Here is a 23,873-nt window from a genome sequence, read left to right on the forward strand (position 1 = left end):
CCTGTCCCCATGTTTTGGTAATGGGTCCCTAGGACAATGCCATCTCTCAGCCTTGGGGTATCACCCTGCCCATTCTAATTCTAATCTGTGATGATATTTTTGTTCCTTGGCTTGTAACACTGTCCTTTAAAGTAGTTGAAGTCCATGGACCTTATATGTCAAGCTGAATGAGTCAATTTTATTGTAATGAATCACTTTGAATTTAGCCTCTAAAAGCTTGGACAAGCTTTTCATGTCCAGGTAACCCAACTCCCAAATGCCTGGCCACATTTGACAAGTTAGGACCACATCCCACTGCCCCTAACGGGAAAGCTTGATGAACATCTCTTCAGAATGTTTTGAGACGATAGGATCATTCATGGGACCATGCCCCTAATGCTTCCGTGACCTACTGAGAGAAGTGCTACTCCTCTTCTGGCCCCAGTTGAAGGACTCAGCTTCCTTGACAACCTGCCATGATTACTGCATCTTCCATTTTCCACCATCATCCCTCACTAAACTTTTCTTGAATGCTAAAAAACTATAAATCTTTACTCTTCTCTTTGGATAAGGTTCTTCTTCTTTCTCCTCCACTGGACTCCAGGACACTGGGGTGGGATGGGAAGGAAGTCAGCATTAAAACTTGCTTGGGTGTTACTGTGTGAGTCTGTGTGTCTGTGCAAAGTCCCAGACATTTTGAGGAAAATTAATCAGTTTCTAATTCCACCACTGTACCCAGAAAGACTTTAGTCAGATTAATATAGCCTTCCTTGGCCAGAATTCCTAATGGAACAACAGACAGAACCCCTAACACTTTCCAATCGGTGCATTGTTTCATACTTTAAAGAAATGAATATTCCTTGAAGGAGTCCTAATTCTGAGGCATTAGAAAGTATATTTCAAATAATGACACCAACCAATAATTTTTAAAATTTTTATTTTTAGAGGTTGAACAATGATTCATTGCATATTTTCTGATGAAACAATTAGCAATCTCAAAAATTATTTCAATAATTTTTAAAGTTAGAGCACAGATTGAATACAAATTGATTTAAACAGGAAATTGATTTAAATAGGCACATTTTCAAGAATTGAAGAGTACTTAAAAGATCCCATTGAATGCATGTGGCATTATTCCTAGTTTTATGGATACTGTCTCAATTAAATGAGTCCTGCAGAAAACACTTAGCGATTAATTTATCTAGAAACTGGTAGCACTGAAAATATTAAAATTAACGCATTCTAATAGTTTGTGTGTGTGTGCGCATGTGTGATTTCTGCTTTGCCTATTTTACTATCTTAATGATTATCCTTTCTTACTGTTTCCTTTGATGATCTTACCTTACTTTTCTTGTCAGCCCTTTTCACACATCATTTTCTAGTTTTCAAATATTTCCAATAATGCCTTTTATTTTGGACAAGAGCTTTGGTGAAAAAACTAAAGTACACTAAAATAAAACTCTACTCTGTCCCAATGCTACTCACAACCTGCCAGAACTTTCATGCTTCAAATCACAGGGCTAGGGACACTGGCTTGTCAGGAGTCCCCCTCCACACTTCTGTGATGGGCTGGGGATTCCAGGTGCTTCTGCTACAAGGTGAGGTGTACATACAATTTATTCTATTATTATACACTGACTATGAAATTTAATTGTCCCTTCATTTTCTTGTTTCAGCTGGGAAAGGATGTAAAAATTCCAAAGGGATTAACATCAAAATCAGAAGTATTCATTACCTATGAACCACTTTAGATATGTTCAGTCCTTCCTATTTGGCTACCCAACATTTCAATCTCCCTTCTTAATATGTACTCAGCTTTCTTTCTTCATTAACACTTCATCCTTTAAAGCTCAGTTACGCATTTACAATCTCTCTTGCTTGTTTACTTCGAGACATCTCTGTAGATGCAGTTCACTATTGTTATGTTTACTAGAATAACAGCCACAGAGCACAACGGGAGTTGACTTCCTAAAATACTTTAATGTCTTACTGCCTTAAAAATATGATTTTAAGATAAAACTTATTTTTGAACCTTAACTTTGAGTAAATATTATGAAGGAAAAAATGAATCCTTAAAAGATTTGATTCTATATGCTACTTAAATGAGAAAATTTTCTGATATTCAAACATAGCAAGCTCCATTTGCTCAACGATGAGGTACTTGCACAAAGCTCCCCAAGGCCTTTTTGGTGTACAAATTTATAATAATGAAGACTACTTCTAAGGAAATAATTTGACATAAAAGTTTGTTTTCTCTTTAAACTACTGCATTTAAAAAGTCATTCGAGTTGTAAACACTCAAGGATAAGCCAGTTTTAGGATCACATTATTGTGTCACAGTAACAGAAGTGTGAATCACATTTATTTCTTTAATGCATTGATTCAGGTTCTCCTAAATTCTCGTTATTGAGCTACTACACTCTTGCTATAAGTTGTTAGGAAAATCCAAATCGTCATTCCTGGCACCAACGCGCCAAGAAATAATGTGCTATCATGAAATCACACATAATCAGCTGCTTATGTATTTTGGTTAACCAGGTAGTTTGAAAATTATTATTCCACTAGCACTGTCTTCAGATTTCAGAAGCAGAACTAAAGGAATTATACTGAGGTATACTTTGTGGTAGTTCTGTTGCTTCTCTATTGCCCCAGAACTAACCATGGTATTGAGGATGGATATGCAGAAATTATGCTTTTCACCAGGCAGCAGTTACCATAGGTGACCAAACACTACCTATCTATGGCGTCTATAACATATTAGGGTGATGGACTAGCATGATTTTCACTACTCTAAGTTTGTAGACTTGGGTATTTGATGAAAGTTGTATTTTTTCAAAATCTTTTCACATTTTTACCTATAACATTAAGTCCCTACCGTGGACTTATCACTTTTAAATTAATTTCTGATTTTAAAGAAATAGAAACACGAAAAACACAAGTATTGGCAGCCAAAGTTTTTTGTTGTTACATTTTGTTGGTTTTTTTTAATAACTGGAGGGAAATTTTTATATAGTTTAATACGGGACTGGGAAAATATTTAATGCTCTCTGATGGTCACACTGTTGACCAGATAAGAATTTTGATAAATCAATCAATCTGTCTTTGGGGGTAGAATTTGACGCCTACTTTAAAGTATTTAAAAAAAAAAACCTCATTCTACAGTACATGTGTATAGGAGTTCAGTCCTGTACTCAGGCTTGTATTATTTGGTGGTTTTTAAAAACAGCTATTGCACATCTTTGGGGTTCTGAGGAAAATCAAGCATCTGAGGCTTTCTTCCTTTCTTCTCATCAGGAGAAAACCAGCTCAACATGGGATGAAAAGAACACAACTGGTCTCTAACTGTGGGCTTAATGTCATGGAGCAATGACAGTTGGAGCTTTCTCCCTTCATCACTGTAGTTTTCTCTAGGCATGCAGGTGGTTCAGACTTAGTCTGATTTATAGCATAGTTCTTATTGTTTTCATTTCATAATCTAACCTTTGGTTCTTTATACGACTTTGCAAATTCGCATATGATTTGTTGCTACTTTTTTATTTTTTCTGAAAAGCCTCATACAGGGCCAACTCTTTTTAAAGCTGTTTGGAATCTAACTCATTAAAGGTTTCTTTACTCCATGTTATGAAATCTGAATATAGATACTGTCCAAACTGTCCAAAGAGTAATGTTTGAATTCACAGTAACAAAAGTTACAAAGTTTGTGCAAAAGACATTGTACACCATTGGAGTACATAGAGCTTGCTATAGTTAATTTTATATATAAAGCTGCATTTCTCATTAAAACTATTCTGTGCTACATTAAAAGTAAAGTATCTGATTTATTTTTCCCTTACAATAAAACTGAATGCTCATTTAATCTCAGAAATTTAAAGATGCAAATTGCATATTTATGATGTTTGTAAATGTAATAAATCATTGGAACCTTTTAAACATCATAATTGCTTTGGAGCTCTTCAAGTTTTCCAAGGGTCATAAAGTAAACCCGGCTGTGGCGATTGCGCAGGGTAGAGGTAAAGAACAGCTTTAAAAAGAGAGAAAGAGACATCATTAGTAAATATATAATAAATTGTAACCTGATATTTGATAGATACAACTATAATTTCAATTTATCTGCATCAACCAATTAAAATGTTAAGCCATACTCTTTTGTAGAACAAGATTTCCTCAAATTAAAGAATAAGAATTTAAATTAGTATGGTGTCTAAATTATATATTAAAAATAGCCTTTCACCATGTTCTATATAATTATACTTCATATGGTTTAAATAAAACTAGGTTTTTGTAGGTGGCATTCATCTGCTAAAGTTCTTGATTAGTTTTGGTTAACAATTCCTCTTTTTTTTTTTTTTAATAATCTACTTTTACTCAAGTTGGCTTTCCTTCTTTCTTTTAATATAAGGAAATGGTTAAATTATTTAGATGTTGTTCACCATTGTTGCTGGTGTTTCAGTGGCCACTGAAATGTTCTACTTGGTGTGATTTTCTATTCTAGTGGAATGGACTGACATCAATAGATTGATATTACGAGCTAAACCCATTGGCTTAGAGAGGAACATGTCGTGTAGATATGGTTTGTGCCATAAAGAAAATTAGAACAGAACATGAACATAAATAGCAAACAGAGGCCTTCTTATTAGGACTAAGGCTTTCAACATCCACAATGGATATACTTGGGAGGGTTTGTGACATAATAATCATGATGATAAGATAACACTAGCTACCCTTCACTTTACACATTTTACGTGCGAGGTAATCTGTGAGATGCTTACTATATACACGTTATTGCTAATTTCAGAATTTTTCTCAAAGTAGTTATTAATATTCCCCTTTTGGAGATGAAGGAACTAAGGCTCAGAAAGATTAATCAAACTTGCAGGTTCTTATACCTAGTTAGGTATCCGAGCCAGGACTGCATCCTAGGTCTATCCTCAAACACTGGTTCTTGCCATTATATCCCTTTATATTGCAAACCAGTGTCTTTCCTTGATGCACATCTTGCTTGGTGCTTTCCTTGGTGCTTTCCTTGGTGCTTCATCTTGCTTGTCCTGATATTAATTTAAATCCTCTGCAATCTCTTCTAAAAGTGAATGCTTCCTAGTCCTATTAAGATTATTTCTTCACCCTATTATTTCTCATAATATGTAGGGACTGTAATGATTTTATGCAATGCATTTTTCCATCTAAACTATCCGAACTGGTTGTTAAAATTGATCACATTACACAAATGATTGCCAAATCTCAATTTTATTTTTCTTTCCTGTATAATGGACATAATAATATCCACTTGTGACGATTAAATGTGACAGCTTTTAAAGTATTTAGCAGAAACCCTACCACATAATTAGGTGTTCAGCAAACATAATTACTTTTTCCTCCTTCTGTTATTGGATTATGTTGAAAACTATAAAAGGGAGATTTACTTAAGCATTCTGTTTCCAAATATCATATTAATATGAACATGAAAAGAACTATGCATCAAAGCCAATAATGGATTTTGCACCAAACAACATAATGGCTAAGCTTTGCTTAGGACATAATTAGAATTTTTACTTTATTTGAAAATGGTTTCTTCTTGATATCAAATTTCCTCATTTATCAAATAAATGTTTCTACTGCAAAATATAAAATTGTTTTTATCAATAGCATGCCAATTTGGGAAATATGGCATAAATATGTTTATGGCCAGATAGAAAAAGATATAAATTTCCTTAGTTAATTTTCATTGTTTGCTTTATTTTTGCTCTAACTGGAGGATGTAAGCTATACCTTGTCACCTCGGGTACACAGAAATCTCAGCTTCTTAATTGACCTGCGCTTCAGTTCACTTTCCAGAACCCTTGATTGTAAAGAGCGGACTTCAATGGCCTTTTGGCCCCATCCTGTGGTTCGCTGTGTACATTCATAAGCTACAATAAAAATATAAAAATCAGAAAAACACAAAATCTTTCTATGAGGGATAGAAAATTATAAGAGTCAACATTTGATTATTAAGAGGCTCATTATTACAGCTCAGGTAAACACATTCTTCTTTATCCTCCTTCTATAGTCAGTCATTTAGCCATTATGCTGCTCAGCAGTGGTGTTCAACCAGCTATCTACTGTCACCACGGTGACCAACGCTGAATAACTAGATCTCAATTAAGTTTTAGTATTCATATTCTCCAATACCACAGAAAAAGTTAAGGGTTAATTCTACCCTATTTGTAGAAAGTCAAATCTACCCACTGCCATTCTTTATTCTACAGTCTAGCTGAAGTACAACATTCCATAAGGGTTTGTATTTGTGCTCAAGTGACATACATGGAAACCTGACTAACTCTTCAAAATTAAAACCGTTAAAAAATGACTTGCTCAAATAATGGCTTTAGCAACTCTGATACAATTCAATGAATTACCATGTTATAAACAGATTTAAAGCTAATTTGATACTGTTAAGGCTCTCTCTTGCTCAGAAAATTTTTGTTAAGAATTTAACTTTTGGACCCTGTTTTATATAATATAGCTTTTTATATAATAAAGATTATGACAACCGCTTTAAAGAAGAAAACCTAATTATGTAAACAGCCATACAGTCAGCTGGTGCTGTAAGGTATTTTTGACACAAGGAGCAGTATTATTGTTAAATGTTTAACTTTCAAGTTGATATTCTTTATGTACTTTATGGGGAAGTAAATTTCCATAAACAAATATAATCTTGCACTTAAAATAATATCAAGGTTTTGAGTCAAACTAAAATAGTCTAGAAAAACACCAAAACAAAGCATCTTCATTGCCATATTAACACAACTAAAATCAGAATTTAATTCATTAAACTTTCCATTTTCTTCTAGTATAACAGCAATAAAGTCTGCATTGATATAAGTACAATATAGTTTTTAAAAAAAAGTTCTTTATCTTTCTTGAAGGTTCTAGGATGCTTTTGTTAAACCAAAATTTAACTGGCCTACATATGTATACGTTAAATATGCATTGAAGGACTCATGAAGGAATTATTAAACGTTTATAAAAGTGACTTTTCATAGGCATAGAGTGGGCCATTTTGAATCCCTCAACTAAAACTTACCAAGCATTTATTATCTCTTGCTTCCTTTTATATTACAATTAAAAAATATTAATGTGTACAAAATTGACATTAAAATTGTAATTAAATTACAATCATATTTTTATTTAGACAAATGGCTCTCTAGGAAGAAGACTTTATAAGTCCAATTTCAAACTAGAATTAAAATCACTTCAGATATAAGGGAAGTAAAGGGAATCCATGGCCTGAGTGATGGGAACAATAATAGATTTAGTCTATTTGGATTTGAATTTTTCCACCTATGTGAACACTTCATTAAAAATGGTATTTTTGTCAATAACCATACAGAGGAAAAATTTCTAAAATTAATGCACAGGCTACTTGATGAGCCTAAGTACACAGTTCATATGGCATTACATAATTTCCACCTTAATTCTGAAACACATTAATCTGCCACTTAACCTAGCTACTGAGCTATAGCTTGCTTATGAGATGGAATCCAACGATTTGGAGTGGGAATGTTTAGTGATATTTGCTGTGATTGTTAAGCCTCTATATATTTGTTTGAAAGAGTAATGATCTTATTGTTAAAAACATTTATCATATCTCAAGGAAATGTAAAATTTAGAGTGGGGAAATCTGGATCTAGGTTAGTTTTAAATAACAAAGCAGTTGTTTTTAGACAGAAAAAGAGAGTAATTGATTTTCTTAATATCAGTGTTATACTGTAGTCTTTAGTATACTCTCAAAATACCCTTAATACATGAACCAAAATACCGTGTTCTTATAGTGCTATAAGTTATTTTACATATATAGAGATATTTTTCAGATTCTAGCAACTCAAAATTGCTTTTTGCTTTAGGTCAGAAGTTGTCCTGCCTAGGGACAAGAGCTGTACCAGATGACTTTTTAAGACCCCTTTGATTCCTATGATTGTCTAGTGGTATACATACGGAGTTTTGTTCCCAGTTGCCCACTTGAACTGAATTTCCTTATTCCAAATTCTGATTAACATATTGATCACAAAAGTACCATTGTAAAGGCTAGAACAAGATTCATTATTTTCAGTTTCTTTTGCCCCAGATCTATTATATTGTAAGCATTTACCTTCTGTCACTTAAAATGGTTTGAAACCCTCTGTGAGTTCTTACCTCCTTGAAAAAGTTTAAGACAATCCTTAACACTAGATACGCAAAAAGAAAAGATTCTGCAGATCATCTCATAATAAAAAAAAATGTCCGTTAAAAAGCAGTCCTTTCAAACTGGTCCTTAAAGCCACGTGAGGATCACATCTGGCCATTTTATAGAGATTTCAGAAGCGTCTGGTGTCTTTATCGACAAACTACCTTTCTCTCTCTTTCTGTCTCTCTCTTTCTGTCTCTCCCCTTCCCCTTTCTCCTTTATTGGCTTCATTAAACTCCTACTCTCTCCAAGAACATTTATACTCCATCAAATCACTCTACTCTCTCTAATAGTCTTACTGTTTATATGTATTATCTTCCCTATCTAGAATCATCTCTGTAGTCACCAAGTCTCAGAGACATACACAAGAGTCTCAAGTTATTCAGTTTTCCCAGATCAGCAGTCTTGCATTGGTCAGGAAGAAAAAAATGTCCTGGCCTGATGAAGATGAAAAGACAGTTTTCTTTATGTTGCCATCTGGGAGGTACCTATTAGACATTCCAGTCAGTCATATCTCTTTTGTAAATGAAGGATGATTAAATCTTAGTGACAACCAATATGTCACACATTCAGTTTGTATTTGATTTTTCACAGGAATATTACTCACTAAACAGAACACTATTGACCGTATGAAATAGAAATACTTTGCTCTTCTTTTATGACTACTTGGCAGTCTCCTAAGATAAAGGTAAACCCCCAAAATCAATGTGATGGAATGAAGCATTTTCAACATCTGTGTAAAATCTGCAAGCAAAGGGAGTTAAAATAAAATTACAGATTATTGTGGAAAGGGATTCCTTTCCTATTTTAATTATATGATTATTGCAAAGGAACAAGGAAGACAGCCAAAATCAGTCCTTTGTGGTAGCCTTGTGAATTCATTAAGCATATAACAAACATACACAACACCTTACTAAGGGAAAAAGTATGTACTATCCCAAATTAACACTATATGCCTTGAGAAAATGTGATACTTCAGGAAGTAGAAGCTTCTCTGAGATCATCTGAAACAGGAAAATTTTTATCCATACCTACTGAAGATGGTATGTCTTTCCACACTTCAAGGATCTTCTTGAAGAGTTGTTCATTTGCTTCCATAGAAAGGGCTTCAGCATTGAAGGTGAGCATCATGCCAATTCCCAAGGAATCAGGTAAAATGAGGATATTCTGCGGTATAATGATTTCCAGGGTCTGGAATTACGTTTCATAAGGATTTACATGTCCAACATTTTATCACTACTACTTTAAATGAAGCAGTATGGCTGAGCAATAAAGACCAAAAAGGGGTTCAAAGCGTAGGGAGGAAGGGAAACTTCTATTTCAATATTAAATAGCATGCTATCCAACTCTTGAAAAGAGCCTTCCCTATGTCATAAAGTAGTCATTGTTTGAAATTTTCCGCTATATTTAGGAGAAAATATTGTTTGCAAAAAGCACAGATATATTTCGAAGACAGAGAAATTCACTGAAATTTCATAAAGTATTATATATAATGATAAAAGAAACATTGCTTATTACAGAATTGGATTTCAGATTCATTTCAGCACATTGATGAACACTTTAGTAATGAATGTGTAAACCAAGTAACACACAATCACTGGTTATCAGCTAATTCATTTGAATCAGAAATGGAAAATCAAATTAAAAATAGCTTGAGCTTAAAATGTTTACAAGGAGCAGCTTTATAATATTCTTTACTGCTTGAAATATAATGGTCATCCTCCCTTCACAAAAAATGTAGAATTTCTTACTCAATTTGTATAACCTTAAAATACCTTCAATACACAAATTCAGAGACATATTAGGTGACATAATATGACATACTAAGAAATATCTAAGATTTTCTAAATTTCACGATGTATAAAACAATGTGACAAAATTTGCTTAAACTACAAATATTGTCACATTAATAGTACTTCCCTGAGAAATGAACAATCACATTCCTCTGTTATTTCTCCAAATTAGCAAGTTACAGGAAGAAAAAGTCAGAAACTATACTTGCCAAACTGGGTGTACTCAGGCCAAGTGCTTGAGGCCGTGTCTCAGCAACAACAATCCTTAAAACTAAAATGGGGATCCAGAGGCGAAAAGCAATTTTAATGCGTTCCCTGGGAACTCGCATGAGCAATTGAATCAGAAAAGAGATGAAGGAAGAGAGAAAAAGAAATTGCAAGAAAGAAGGTTGTCTCAAAAAAATCTGTTTAGAATAAAGCTGGACTGCTGTAAATCCAGAAAGCCTCAGAGGTAATTCTCTTGGTTCTCAGATGATTCCCGAAGTAACCAGATATTCTTTAGCACACATGGCTCCCTTGTAGCATTACAGCTTTTGTAATCTAGCACTCTTGGAAAAACATTATTTTTAGTACATTCTGTTTCAGAAGACACTCTCCCCTCTCTTATATTAGAGTCCTTTCTCTTTTAATGGGTCAAGACACTAGGGCATTTAGCTAAAAATACTATTTTTGAATATACTTAAGGTACCTAATTAGGTCAGAAAATGATTTTTTAAAAACTCATCTTCTCTCATTTTTGCTGCCACAATAATTAACTGATTGCTTCAAAAGGAAATAATTTTCCTTACTTAGTAGCCAAGTGGAACACAGGGTTCAAATATTGAATGACTTTTCAAATAAATGTATACTGCAATGTTCAATACTGCACTAGCTTCAAAATAAAGGCTAACTGACATGACACAAAAAATAAGATGCAAGAAGCTATGGAAGACACTTCAACTGAAGAATACTATAATATTTATATCCAAATTAACCTGAACTTGTATCTAAATGACTTTGGCTGTGCTTGGTTCAATATTTTCTACATTATAAACAGGATGATTTCTATATAATCATAGGTGACAACTGAGTGATCAGCTAATTAGATTATTAATATGAGCATAACATTTTTTTAATGTCTCCACTAATGACCTGACAATTGCTCTATGTAATTTGTCAGAGATGTATAAGATAAATCTGAAAGCTGTGCAAAACACATAACTGCGGCGGTTTAAAGTACATCAACGTTTTCTCCTGGACTTTTGTATAATGTTAAACTGCTAAAATTTTAGTTGTTGATAAACCGGGGAATTGAAAAAGGGTGAAGTAGAGATTTGTTGGTTCAGCCCTTCCTTTTAAATATAATTTTTAATAGGACAAGCATCATTGCCAACATCAAATTTAAGACATAGTAGAATTATATTTTGTATGGGGAGTGTGTGGGAGGGGAATTGTGTTATGTTTGAGCTCTTTATAGAAATGATGTGAATAGTGTTTTTACAACTATCCATATTTTAGATGTTGTGCCATATTTTCAATATTCATAATTATTTAAGAGTTAAGAGTTGAAGTGCACGGGCTTTTAAAATGCTGAATCACTTGATCAGAAATTCTAAAGAACACTTTATGATAATTTGCTATATATCACAAAGTACTACAATCTGGATAAAGAAGGGGGATACACATAATAATGCTGCAATACTGGTGTTGTATTTTTAAAGAAGCTATTAATGCTTTATAGGGTGAAGAAGGACTAAAGCAAGGATTAGAAACTCATATGCCAACTAGGGCCAGTTATTATAATACATAAAGGTGGATGGATAAAGAATATATTCCATCTAAAAGGGCAGGAATGAATCGGTTCCAGTTTATGATGGCTAGATAGTAACATGGGTCTGATGTTGTCAGATCTTTTGGTTTATCAATAGAAATCTAGATTTTTAAGTGTAAACTTTACTCATTTAAAAACAAACAAAAAACACTGTGCCAGAGAAACAAAATTTATCTGCGAATAGACTCAACTGTCTGGACTAAGAAACCGTCAGTGATTTTTGTTTATCCATTACTACTTTCTGACACTATACTTACCTTTTAGGTCTCAGTTCCAGTATAGATATTGATAATCATATTTTTAAATCTTTAAGAGTTTTGACAGCTGGGATAACTCAAATTGTGGTATACAATAATTTCTAGGGATCTTACATTATTTGGCAGGGTCACATCAGACATAATCTCAGATTCTGCATCAATGATGTGATATCCTTCTGCTGAGCTGAAGAAAATCTTTAGTCTTTTTTCAGAACCAATTGCCAGGTCAACTGTCACTGGCTTATGACCAAGTGTTGGAAATACCTGTAAATATAAAACCAAATATGGCCAAAAGGCCAAAAATGATACTCTGACAAGGCAAAAAGCCCCCCCTCATCTTTTGTTTAAAGGGTTTATAAAACTCAGGCTGATTTTTTAAAATTATGTAATGTATTTAGAGACTTATGTATTACATCTTTTCTTAGGTCTGTTATGTACCCCCCTCATCTTTTGTTTAAAGGGTTTATAAAACTCAGGCTGATTTTTTAAAATTATGTAATGTATTTAGAGACTTATGTATTACATCTTTTCTTAGGTCTGTTACTGTAACAAGAACGTAATTATATTCAGATTCTAAATATTGAGCTTCCCTTTGAAGGCCAAATCTCCAATAATCATAAGAGCCCTACACTCTGTTTGCTGTCTTTAAATTTCTTGCCTTGAGCTTCAGCAAATGAAGGAGCTCATCTGGTCTCTTAAACCGGTTTGCCGGATCAGCTGCCTGTATTTTTGCCAGTATTCGTATATAGGCTTCATAGGACATGTAGTCTCCTTTGGAGTCTGCTGATTGATCAACGCATACTTGGTAGGGAATGAAAAAGGCCAGACATGTTAACCTACCATAGACTGGATATACTCTAGGCTCTTATGGTTCCTAGTCCAAGGAAACAAAAAGCCAAACAGGAGTCATTGCCAAGTTCAGGTCACAGCAGAGGACTGAGTATCACAGGATTCACCATACTGTAGTCATGAGGTGGGATTCAAGTACTGGAGTGAGGACTTAGACCAGGAACTGTGTATCAGGCTAGATAGACTGTTCATACTTATCTTCTTTGCTTTCCAGCTCCATACCAGGCAGCTCTGACCAATCAGCAGACACTCAAGAACGAACCCATATCCAAATACTGACTGCTGACCCAAGGCCCAATTTATGGAGATCAGATCAGGTATGTGATTTGTGTCAGGGAAGACCCAGACTGTCTATATAGTACTCTGTGCTATTTATAAAAGAACGTATTTATTGTGCAAATAGAGAGTGAGGTGCAGTCGTAAAAGTTAGCCCAATCTTTATTGTCTACATGTGATGTTTCGGTCAACAAAATATACCATGAAAACAGATCCTGACCTAAGATACAAAAGTATTTCATGAATATCTGCTGGGGTCTATCATAATGTGTCCCTATCCATGCTTTGTAAAAACTTGTCCATGGACCAACTAGTTCAAAATCACCTGGAACATTTGCTAAAAATATAGATTCCCAGGCCCTACTCCAGACCTACTTATTCGGCCTGGGGTTGGGTCTGAGATCTAAACTTTTTTTTTTTTTTTGGTGAGGAAGACTAGCCCTGAGCTAACATCTGTGCCAATCTTCCTCCACTTTTTATATGTGGGTCACCACCACAGCATGGCTGATGAGTGGTGTAGGTCCATGCCTGGGATCTAAACCCGTGAACCCGGGCTGCCAAAGTGAAGTGCACCAAATTTAACTACTATGCCATGGCGTCGGCACTGATCTAAACTTTTAATAAATGCTCCAGATGATTCTGATATACATCCCAGATTAGGAGCTACTAGACTCTATATAACGCTGCCAGTTCATTAAACAGTCTTCATTACTATTGTGGAATAAATACAAAATAATCCTATTTATGTGGAATTCTGGAGCATTATAAAATGATAATAAAGATAAAAAGAGTCCCCAGTTAATGAGATGTGATTTTAAAAATCATCAGCAACTTAATTGTTTGGGACACTAAATGGTTACCTTAAAAGGCTGATCCATAGATGTTCAGTTAAACTGTAATAAAGGTGTAAATAATGCTGGTAATCCAAATTAGCCTAACTCCCATTCCTTTCAATAGTTCTAGAGAGAAATATGTTCACAGTTCCAGTTTGGAAGGAATATAGACTCACCTTTCCTCCCCATCTCCATCCATTGTAGCCTTGGTAATTAGAACAAAGGCTTTCTTTTCCCTCATTCCTATTTCAGTGGGGTTCCCTCCTCTACCATTGCTACACCTTTCCTTACCTTCCCTCTGCTTTCCAGCCCCCCCCCCCAATTAAGAGAGAACAAAGACTTTCTCAGCTTCAAGTCATTGGAGTGGCAACAAAAGCCCATGTTTGGGTTCCAAAAGAGAAGGTCTTCATGTTGACTACAGTAATTGGGAGTGAGGAGCTGCTGAGGAGGTGCTCTAAGGGGAGGGGTCAGGGATTTCCCTCATACTCTCCCTTGCTGTGGTGCCTGTGAATTGTCTAAAAAAGGGTTAAATGATAATTATTGACATGGTATATTCAAATTACTTTAACTGTGGAAGAATGGTATATATTTCTGCTACTGTATTCCAAAATATTGTTATATTTATAATTCCTCAAAAGAAAAACCATATGATCCAAAGGAAAAGGAGACCACTCACTTTAATAGCAGTGCTTTCATCGAAGGACTTTGGTGCCCATGCATAAAGGTGAATTGATGATTTCAAAGCAATTGCAATATATGTTGTTTCTTCATGTTGGACTACATGATAAAATACAAAGAAGTAACAATGCCACAAAGTTTACAAGAACACTCGAGTATTTGCATTTGTCATTGAAAATGTCATAACCACGGTGTAAGAGCACAGATCATATATTTTTAGAAATGCTATTTGGTTTCAATTTGATGCCCCAAAAAGGTGACAAAATTACTATATAGTTTTATGAAGTGTATGCATTAGTCTTCAAGAGCACTCTAAATTGTACACTGAAAACTACAAAACATTGTTGAAAGAAATTATGAAGACTGAAATCAATGGAAAGACTTTCTTTGTTCATGGATGGGTAGACTTAACATTGTTAAGAGGGCAATACTATCCAAAGTGATCCAGAGATTCAATGCAATCTCTAGTAAAATCCCAATGGCCTTTTATGCAGAAATGGAAACACTGATCCTAAACTTCACATGGAATTAGAAGAGGCCCCAAAAGCCAAAACAAACTTGAAAATGAAAGACAAAATTGGAGGAATCACACTTCCCAATTTCAAAACGTACTACAAGCTACAGTAATCAAAAGAGTGTAGTACATATAAGGATAGGCATAAAGATCAATGGTGAACTGGAAGTCTACAAATAAACCATATATCTATGGTAAATGGTGCCAAGACCATTCAATAGGGAATGAATAGTCTCTTCAACAAATGGTACTGGGACAACCAAATATCTACACACAAAAGAATGAAGTTGGACCCCTTACCTCACACCATACACAAAAATAAACTCAAAATGGATCAAAGACCTAAATGTAAGAGCTAAAACTATAAAACTCTTAGAAGTAAAAATAGGAATAAATCTTCATGGCAATGGATTCTGATATTTGACACCAAAAGCATAAGCAACAAAATAAAAAAATAAATAAATTGGGTTTGATTAAAATTAAAACTTCTATGCATCAAAGGACACTATCAAAAAGGTGAAAAGACAACCTATGGAATGGGAGAAAATATTTGCAAATCATATATCTGATAAGAGTCTAGTATTCAGAATACATAAAGAATGCTTACAACTCAACAACAAAAAGATAAATAACCCAAAGAAGACATACAAATGGCCAGTAAACACTTGAAAAGATGCTCAACAACATTAGTCATCAAGGAAATGCAAATCAAAACTACAATGAGATGCCACTTTACACTTGGATGGCTAGAATCAAAAGACAGACATTTACAAATGTTGGCAAGGATGAAGAAAATATGGAGCCTTCATACTTGTGGCAATGTAAAGTGGTGCAGCCATACTGACAGTCTGGCAGTACTATCCAAGAGAAAAGAAAACATACATTCCCATGTACAAAGATATGTATGAAAATGTTCATAGCAGCATTGTTCCTAATAGCCAAAAAGTGGAAAGAGTACAATTGTATAAACAATGAATGTATAAAAAATTGGATAAACAAAAGGTGCTATATCAATACAATGCAATACTATTCAGCAATACAAAGGAAATACTGATACATGTTGTACAGATTACAGCATAGATGAAGCTTGAAAACATTATGCTAAGTGACAGAAACCTGTCACAAAAGACCACATAATGTATGATTCCATTTAAATGAATTATCTAGAAGAGACAAATCTATAGCAAAAGAAAGTAGATCAGTGGTTACCTAGGACTGTGAGGGGATTAAGGTGAATGTAAGAGTGATAGAATGTGCAATGATTGCTAATGGCAATGGGGTTTCTTTTTGGGATGATAAAAATTAGATTATGGTGATGGTTACACAATTCTATAAACATACTAAAAATCATTGAACTGTATAATTTAAATGGGTGCATTTTATGGTATGTAAGTTATTTCATTAGAGCTGTTTTTTCAAAAAAGAGAAAAAAATGTCTAAAAAAGTATATGCTTGCTCTCAGCTAGACCTTCTGGCTTTCATGGAATATGGTGTCCCACCTGATAGATGTATACTTTGTGCTAAAATCCCTCTTTCTTGGCAAAGACATTGCTTCTGTCCTCTCTAACCAGACTTCATCTGAGACCAATATATAAAGCTTTTCTCTCTCTCTCTCTCCCTCCCCCCCCTTCTCTCTCTCTCTCTCTCTCTGAGTCTAGCTTACTCTTTCTTTTTCTTTTGCACTGTTCCCAAGTAGGCCAAAGAGGCATGATTAATAAATCCCAACAAGCAAAGGAATTCTCTGTTAAGCAAATACTTCCTATAATTTTAATATATTGCAGCAATTGGTGCTTGTCCATTATTTTGTGGATCTTGGAAGGCTATGAAAATACCATGCAAGTATGAGTATGTTGCTGTTCTCCTGTACGAAGATGCTACTGTTCCACTTGTCAGGAGAACAAATGTTTTTGGTTGTTCTAAGAGCTGGGATGGGTTGGAATGGGGTCAGCCAGGAAAACTAGACTGAACTAGTCCATCCACCTACCAAGAGCACAGATTTGCAAGACGACTATCTTTGTAAACTCTCTCTTATTTAACTAAAAAATCTTCAAGTTAGTAGGAGGCAGTTCTGCTGTATAAACTCCTGGGTTAACATCTGGGGATATCTTTCACCTCTGGCTACCAAATTTACAGAATACAATTTGGAGGAAAGTAGTGATACACAAAACTAGAAAAAAGTAGTGCATTTATTTAATGCCTAGTTTGTCTGGGTACTCCTTTCTCCCTTTAATGGTGTGTGTGTACATATGTACACCCATATGGAAACTTATCCTGGGAAAGCCTCTTTACATACAGAACAGAAATGGTGTCGGGATAGAAATATCCTGCTGCAACTCATATTATGTGACTCCAGCTATCTCTTACCTATGCTACTAGTTCTGCCTGAAGGGGCAATTAGTGAAGAGGAAATAAGAAAATGAAGGCTGAGAGTAGGGGGATTTGCTTCAGAAATAGAACAGAATGGAATAACACTATTTCCCAGTTGTTGACAGAGGAAAGCAGAATTCTGAGACCCTGGAGTTGTTACTCCATTTCATAGTGGATGATTGTGAAGAGACAAGGGATATGAAAACAATCTAAACAGACAGGAAATGTTTAGCAATTATACTCATGAATATCAACAGTGGAAGAAAGAGCCAGCAGACCATAGAAGAATTTTCTTTTTGACTTATCATAAAGTTTCCTTGTCAGTATTAAAAGAGATTTTCCAATTTAAAAAAAAGACCTGGAAGATGTCTCAATTAAATTCACTCATTTTTGTATATGAAGTTGCAAATTCTTTCCTTTCTCTACTTTGCCTTTCACAATAATATACTTCACCGAATGAAGGGAAGCAAAAGTTATATAGCTATAGGAAACATGAAATGGGACTTACGGACACTGAAGTGTTCACAGCCTGTCAATTTATCAATAGCTTTGCAGGCTTCCTCTGTCTTTAGCATTTCCTCTTGTCTTCTTTTACTTTCTGGATCATCATTCAAAATCTTGTTCCTCAGCCAGGTCAAATGATACACCCGAAGTCTGTTCTTATGGCCTGATAGATAAGAAAAGATGTTTCAATTCAGTCTATTTTTTCATATATTAGAAGAACAAAAATGTAAAGGTATTTTGCCTTATTAACCAAATGTTTTGACTAAAGTAAAAGACACTTTAAAACAACTACACTGCATCAGAATCTTCCCTTCAGACTTTGGAAATGTGATGGCCAAGTCTCTCTTAGTCTCTCACTTCCAAAAGATAGTCAAAGTGTCTACCAGCTACCTACGTGCCTGTCTGAAGTGAATGTAAACTACTTATTTGGGACAGGTTAAGACTGCTACTGTGCAGGCAACAGAATTACCATCCGTTCATTTGTACCTTGGCTTTTATCTAAGTCATGAACCTTCTGGGATTCAGAGACACAGAAGCTGTCCCTGGTAGTGTGTATGTATAAGAGGGAGGTCTGATGTATTTATTGACTGTTAGGCATTCAGGGTCAGTGGGATGGGTCTCTTTGTGCTCTTTCATTCCAGCATACTTAAAAAATAATTGAACAGTTTTATTATTTTTTTATCAACCCAATTTATCTTTAACGTTCATTTTCAAATTGTAAATCTCATCCAATTCTTACAATTCCTTCAGGAAAATCAGGCCATTAAAATTACACATTTCTTTTCATATATAGTAACTTTATATTCATTTTTAGGATTTATGATTATAAGGTTTCTAGTCCCAACAACAGGATTCTTACTTATGTGATTAATCTTAAATATGTTTTTACATGACATTTTTAAAGCAGTGTTAGAATTCACACATGTATGTCTATTGCCATTCTATTCTTAAATGGTAAAATAAATTTGTGCTCTAAACTATTAGGTATCTTTCTACACTGATGTTCTCAGTACTATTTGATGAAAAAATAATCCACATTTGAGAGAAACTTAAGTATTAAAAGGGCATATTTGGGTTAGAGAAAGTTGGATAAAAAGTAAAGAAATCTGTTATCCAGATGTGCAGTGTCTAAGCCACCCAGATGTTCTCAAAAACTACACGTGCTATGTACCTCAAGCAATTATAAATACATGAACCTGAAACACAATCAAAAAGATCATGAAGCTTTAGCATATTTATAGAGGATTTTCTCCTCTAACGAAAACTTAAAGCAAAGTTAATCATATTTAGGAATATATATAATCATTAATTAATGTGCAATATGGCTATTATGTACAGGCAGGAAGTATATAAGCACATATAAATGACTGATTAGCATCATTTTATTCTACAGTCAAACCATTTTTTTTACTTTTCCTATCCTTTTGTCAGTCATCTTTTGCCTATAGTTAACTTTAATGCTAGTGCTTTCCTGATACCAAGTACTGTTTAGTAATCACAATCATTATTAACATCCATTTACTTGCTCTGTCATGTTCAAAGGTTCAGGCTCTGACTGACCAAAACTAAGAAGTTCAAATACTATGGGGGAAAAGTGTAAAGGTCTTAGGGGATTCATTCTTGTTACTAACCCTAGCGGTAGGCCCTTATGATAAGGCCACGCCAGGGACAACAGAGTCTCAATTTTATCCAATTATTGTCCACTTTGTTCTTTGTTGCTTCTAACACATTACAAGAAAGGCATATGGTGTATGTTAGTGTGATTGTGTGTATATGGGTGGGTGAAGTTTTGAGTTGTAAAGTTGTAGGTGGCTACTCAGAAAAGACCTAAAAAGACGCAAATGGCATGGTTTTTCTTATCATTGACCTAGGTTAGGTGCATTACAATCCAACATCCAGACACCAAAGGAGAATCAGAAGTTAGTTTAAATTGTAAATATATGAGAAAATACAAGAAGGAAAGTCTGGTGTCCCAATTATAAGTTATATTTAAAGTGCTTTCCTGTGAACACTTTCACCTGAGAAAGTATTTAGCCCAGTTTGCAACCTAATTAATCTTCATAATTACTCAGCTAATTTTAGTTCTTAAACAAACCGGAGATGGTAATCAGCAAATTGAGTGGCTCTACAACTTGAATCTGACGGAATGGTCTTCGCTTTATAAGTTTAGTAATGTCTGCCTTTCCACTTCTATCCATCAGATACAGATTAGATCGGGTTCCCAACAGCAAATTCACTCCTGTTGGTATATAAAAAGAAAAGTGTTATGTTAGCTCAGATTACATTTTTATAATTGAATTTATATTAGTATTTTTGCTACTCCAGTGTGCTGATCTATGTAAAGGTGACTTTTATCATTTTAGGCTAATGTTAACCTCATTCTGCGTAACAATGAACTCTTACTAACAGAGCAAATTTCATTGAAATACATTAAAGTATAGAAAATAATACCCTCTGGCAATACTTTACCAGTTGCTGTCTGGTGTGCCATCTTATAAATAGAACTTTAAGTATATCTCAGCATCCTTTAGTAGTGTCCCAAACTTTATAAAAATCAATCAACTGTTTTGAAAGTTACCATTGAACATTAAGGCTGTCTAGCACGTACATAGACTTCAATTCAGTTGATTTCTCATTCTCAACTATAACTAAGGGTTTTAATGCTTTTAAAATAATTACATGTAAATTGTTTTTAAATTGAGTGACTCTGTATATATTTAAAAACTTACATTGCTAAACACCTATGAAATTAGTTCCTCCTTTCATGTATCTAAATTCCTACACTCTGTTATTTGTCTACTGGCTCTATTCATTCAAATATAAGCACTGTTTAAAGACCAAATGAGAGGACTGAAAGAGAAGATTGAACTAAAGTTAGAATACACTTCAAACCACTGTGAGAGTTTTCTCCCATAACCTGAGACACACAGGAGAAAATCAGCAAAGTAATGTAAGAGAGAGTACTTCAGTGCCTTCCCCCTGCTTGGAGAATATTTGTTCTCCAAGGGTATAAGGAGAAAAGACAAGTGTCTCTGCCTTCATTTTCCCACTATGTCCTTTACCAGTTCTTTAAGTAACGGCCAATGGCAGGTTTAGGAACTGTATCTGATTTTCACAGGGGAATCAGAGAGGGAGGGGGAAGTATAGTCAATTTTGACTGTAATCTTTTATTTTTCACATTATAAAGCCATAAGTTATAAAAATGAGTTACTATACATTAACTGCAATTCTGGGTAGTTGCCTGACTGAAATGATAATGAAGTAAACATTGCTTTCTTGTTATCTGACACATTACATTAGCAAAACTTTGAGGATGACATGTTTTTCCCTAAGTTGTTCAATCTATATAACTATAATGTTTACTACACTGCTCTATTTTTAATTTAAAATTCTGTCCCCTGTTCAATCAAACATTAAGTAAAATCTATGAAATTGCAAGTCAGATGTTGGCATTTACTTTGGATTTCTCCCCTCCTTGCATACATTTATTCAGTTTCATTTATGATACAGATTGGCCTGAGGTAATATATTGTCTCAGCACTACCAATGTGGTTATAATTCTTCTGGAATAAAGGATTGAGAAAGTACAGAAGGAACTTGCTCTATAAATCCTCAAGATTATTTAAAAACAAGAACGTGCAGCAGTCTTTCTTGTAATATCTCATTATGTGTTATATGCTGCACACCACCCTAAATTAAAAACACTAAACTCAAGTTTTAAAATAATTATAACCTAGTCCAATTTTATATTTTAGACAAGTTAATTCAGGTTAAAAATAAAAATAGCATAAAAAGGGGAAGGAGTGCCAATTCAAACATCAAACTGCACTGAGTGAAAATAAATCAGCAAAAATAAATAAATAAATGAGCAAATTAACTACTATCAATATAAATTTTTTATTTGCTTGGTGATGGTTTGGTAATAGCAAACAAATGTTTTACATCTATGATTTTTCACAAGTTTTCTATGTAGATAAAAGTATATTCTTTAAAAAAAAAAAACTCAGTTTTAAGAAAACAAACTCACCCCACAAAGAACCACAGCAGATCTCAGAAGTGAATTCCTTTTCATACATGTGGATTAGTGGTTTTTTAAATGCAGGAGAGACATATAGTGGGTTAACATTGACTCCAGAGGGTCGCTTAGGTGATTTCTCAGGTACTTCCACTAATCCAGCATATACTGTGAAGAAGTAAGGGGAAGATATTGAGAAAAATTACTAACGTATACACCATATGTGCTTGAGTATTTCCACAAATGAGAGACAGTCTAGAAAAGTTCCTTTTTCCTTTATTGTATTTTATTTTTTACTGGAGGTATCATTTCTGTAACTCCTAAACCATCAGGTAACACAAATCATGATGATTAAAGTACATTTCTGAATACAAAAGTATTTTAAGTTACTGTGATCAGATTGCAAAAAAAAAAAATCAGAATGAGGGACTCAATTTCTCAATTGTAGTTCAAATTTAGGTGCCATAAAGATTCAGTGAAAAGATTTTTTTAAAGCGTATATCCATCTGAATTTATGTCAACTGAATATCAGAATGACTTGATTCTCTTCAGATCATGAACCAGTGGTCAAACACTGTATTTAATATGTGAAAAGACCGCAGCATTTGGAGATTATATTAAACACACTTACAGATGGCACTGGCAAATTCAGCATTTGCAGCCCTCCCAGAACCGTTGGAAGGAGATGAGTGGCTGGCAGAAAAACCTGATTCTATTGATGCTTCCGATATGTCCACACTGTCATTCTCATCATCAGCTGCTGCAGGTGCAGCACCTGAGGCAATGGTAGTTGAGGCCTCATTTATATCACCTGGCTCCTAGAAGAAGATTGAAAATTGATTTTGGCTTTGTTAGGAGATTAACAGCGAGAGAAATTTAATATTTGGCCTAGAGGTCATTTGAAATATAATAAATGGCCTAATGGTCATTTGAAAAAGAGAATGCAAAATTTGTAACATCTATAATTCTGCACCCTTATAAAATCCACATTTACCAGAAGAACTCAACAATGTTATCAGAAGAGAGAGAACTAATCTATATTGAGACAATTGAAGTCAGAGGAGAAATTCAAGGAGCTTGAAGTTCCTAGCTGTACAATTCGAGGACCTAACATTTGTGGAATTTTTTCTAAGTACCATGTACTCTGCTAGGCGTCTTATTTACATATTATTGTGAATCCTTATAATAACCCAAAATGTAAGTATAATTAACACCTTTTTACTTAAAAGGAAACTAAAGCTTAGTGAGGTTAAATAATTTATTCAAGGTTATAGAGATAAGTAGGGGGACCAGAGTTTGAAGAAGCCAAAGTCTGTTTGATTCCAAAGCTTACATTCAGCTAAGCTATGCCAAACATCTACTTGAAAAAACAAAAAGCACCAGTGAGGGTATCAGCTCCACTTTGTCAAATGACAAAGCTAATGATGGAAAATCAACCAACACAAATTCAAGAGTGTGAACGTGTTTCACTGAAAATCTAGCTGGCTTCCATTAACTGAAAGAGAAAAAACTCAAGGATAATGCCACAAAATGTGACAGAATTTATGTGGGTTGCCATATCCTGTGGAAAAACATACCATCTGTTTTTGGTAAGTCTGTCTGTTGATAAGCATTTCTTTGTGTCTAAAAAGTGATTCTTGGCATTGAGAGAGTTGTGCTGCCCTGTCAAAGACATGTTTTTATGACCTTTCCAACCACAGAAGTGTTGTATGGCCATATGTCCCTTTTAAATTGAAAGGAGGATCCATTCACTCTGTAAATGTCAAAAACATTCTTTGAGATAACTGGAGATACC

At 34.4% G+C, this 23,873-nt stretch overlaps 1 protein-coding gene across 3 annotated transcripts in view; it reads right to left on the minus strand.

The window, feature by feature from the left end:
* Positions 1–919: 919 nt before the first annotated feature.
* The window catches only part of NRK (Nik related kinase), a 134,779-nt gene continuing 111,825 nt past the window's right edge, over positions 920–23,873 (minus strand). For 2 of the 3 annotated variants that reach the window (XM_087427318.1, XM_087427317.1), the window contains exons 19-27: positions 22,710–22,896; positions 22,091–22,246; positions 20,159–20,302; positions 18,068–18,226; positions 14,677–14,777; positions 12,157–12,306; positions 9,214–9,349; positions 5,746–5,885; positions 920–4,000 (exon numbers count right to left, since the gene is read on the minus strand). In XM_087427318.1, coding sequence (XP_087283444.1) covers positions 3,905–4,000; positions 5,746–5,885; positions 9,214–9,349; positions 12,157–12,306; positions 14,677–14,777; positions 18,068–18,226; positions 20,159–20,302; positions 22,091–22,246; positions 22,710–22,896 — 1,269 coding nt within the window. In that variant the 3' untranslated portion in view covers positions 920–3,904. Of the gene's footprint in view, positions 4,001–5,745; positions 5,886–9,213; positions 9,350–12,156; positions 12,307–12,700; positions 12,844–14,672; positions 14,778–18,067; positions 18,227–20,158; positions 20,303–22,090; positions 22,247–22,709; positions 22,897–23,873 lie in introns of all 3 variants that reach the window. The other variant, XM_087427319.1, reaches the window with a different exon arrangement.

Source organism: Ceratotherium simum, chromosome X (genome assembly GCF_057802395.1).
Source record: "Ceratotherium simum simum isolate JZ-2026a chromosome X, ASM5780239v1, whole genome shotgun sequence".
NCBI lineage: Eukaryota > Metazoa > Chordata > Mammalia > Perissodactyla > Rhinocerotidae > Ceratotherium > Ceratotherium simum.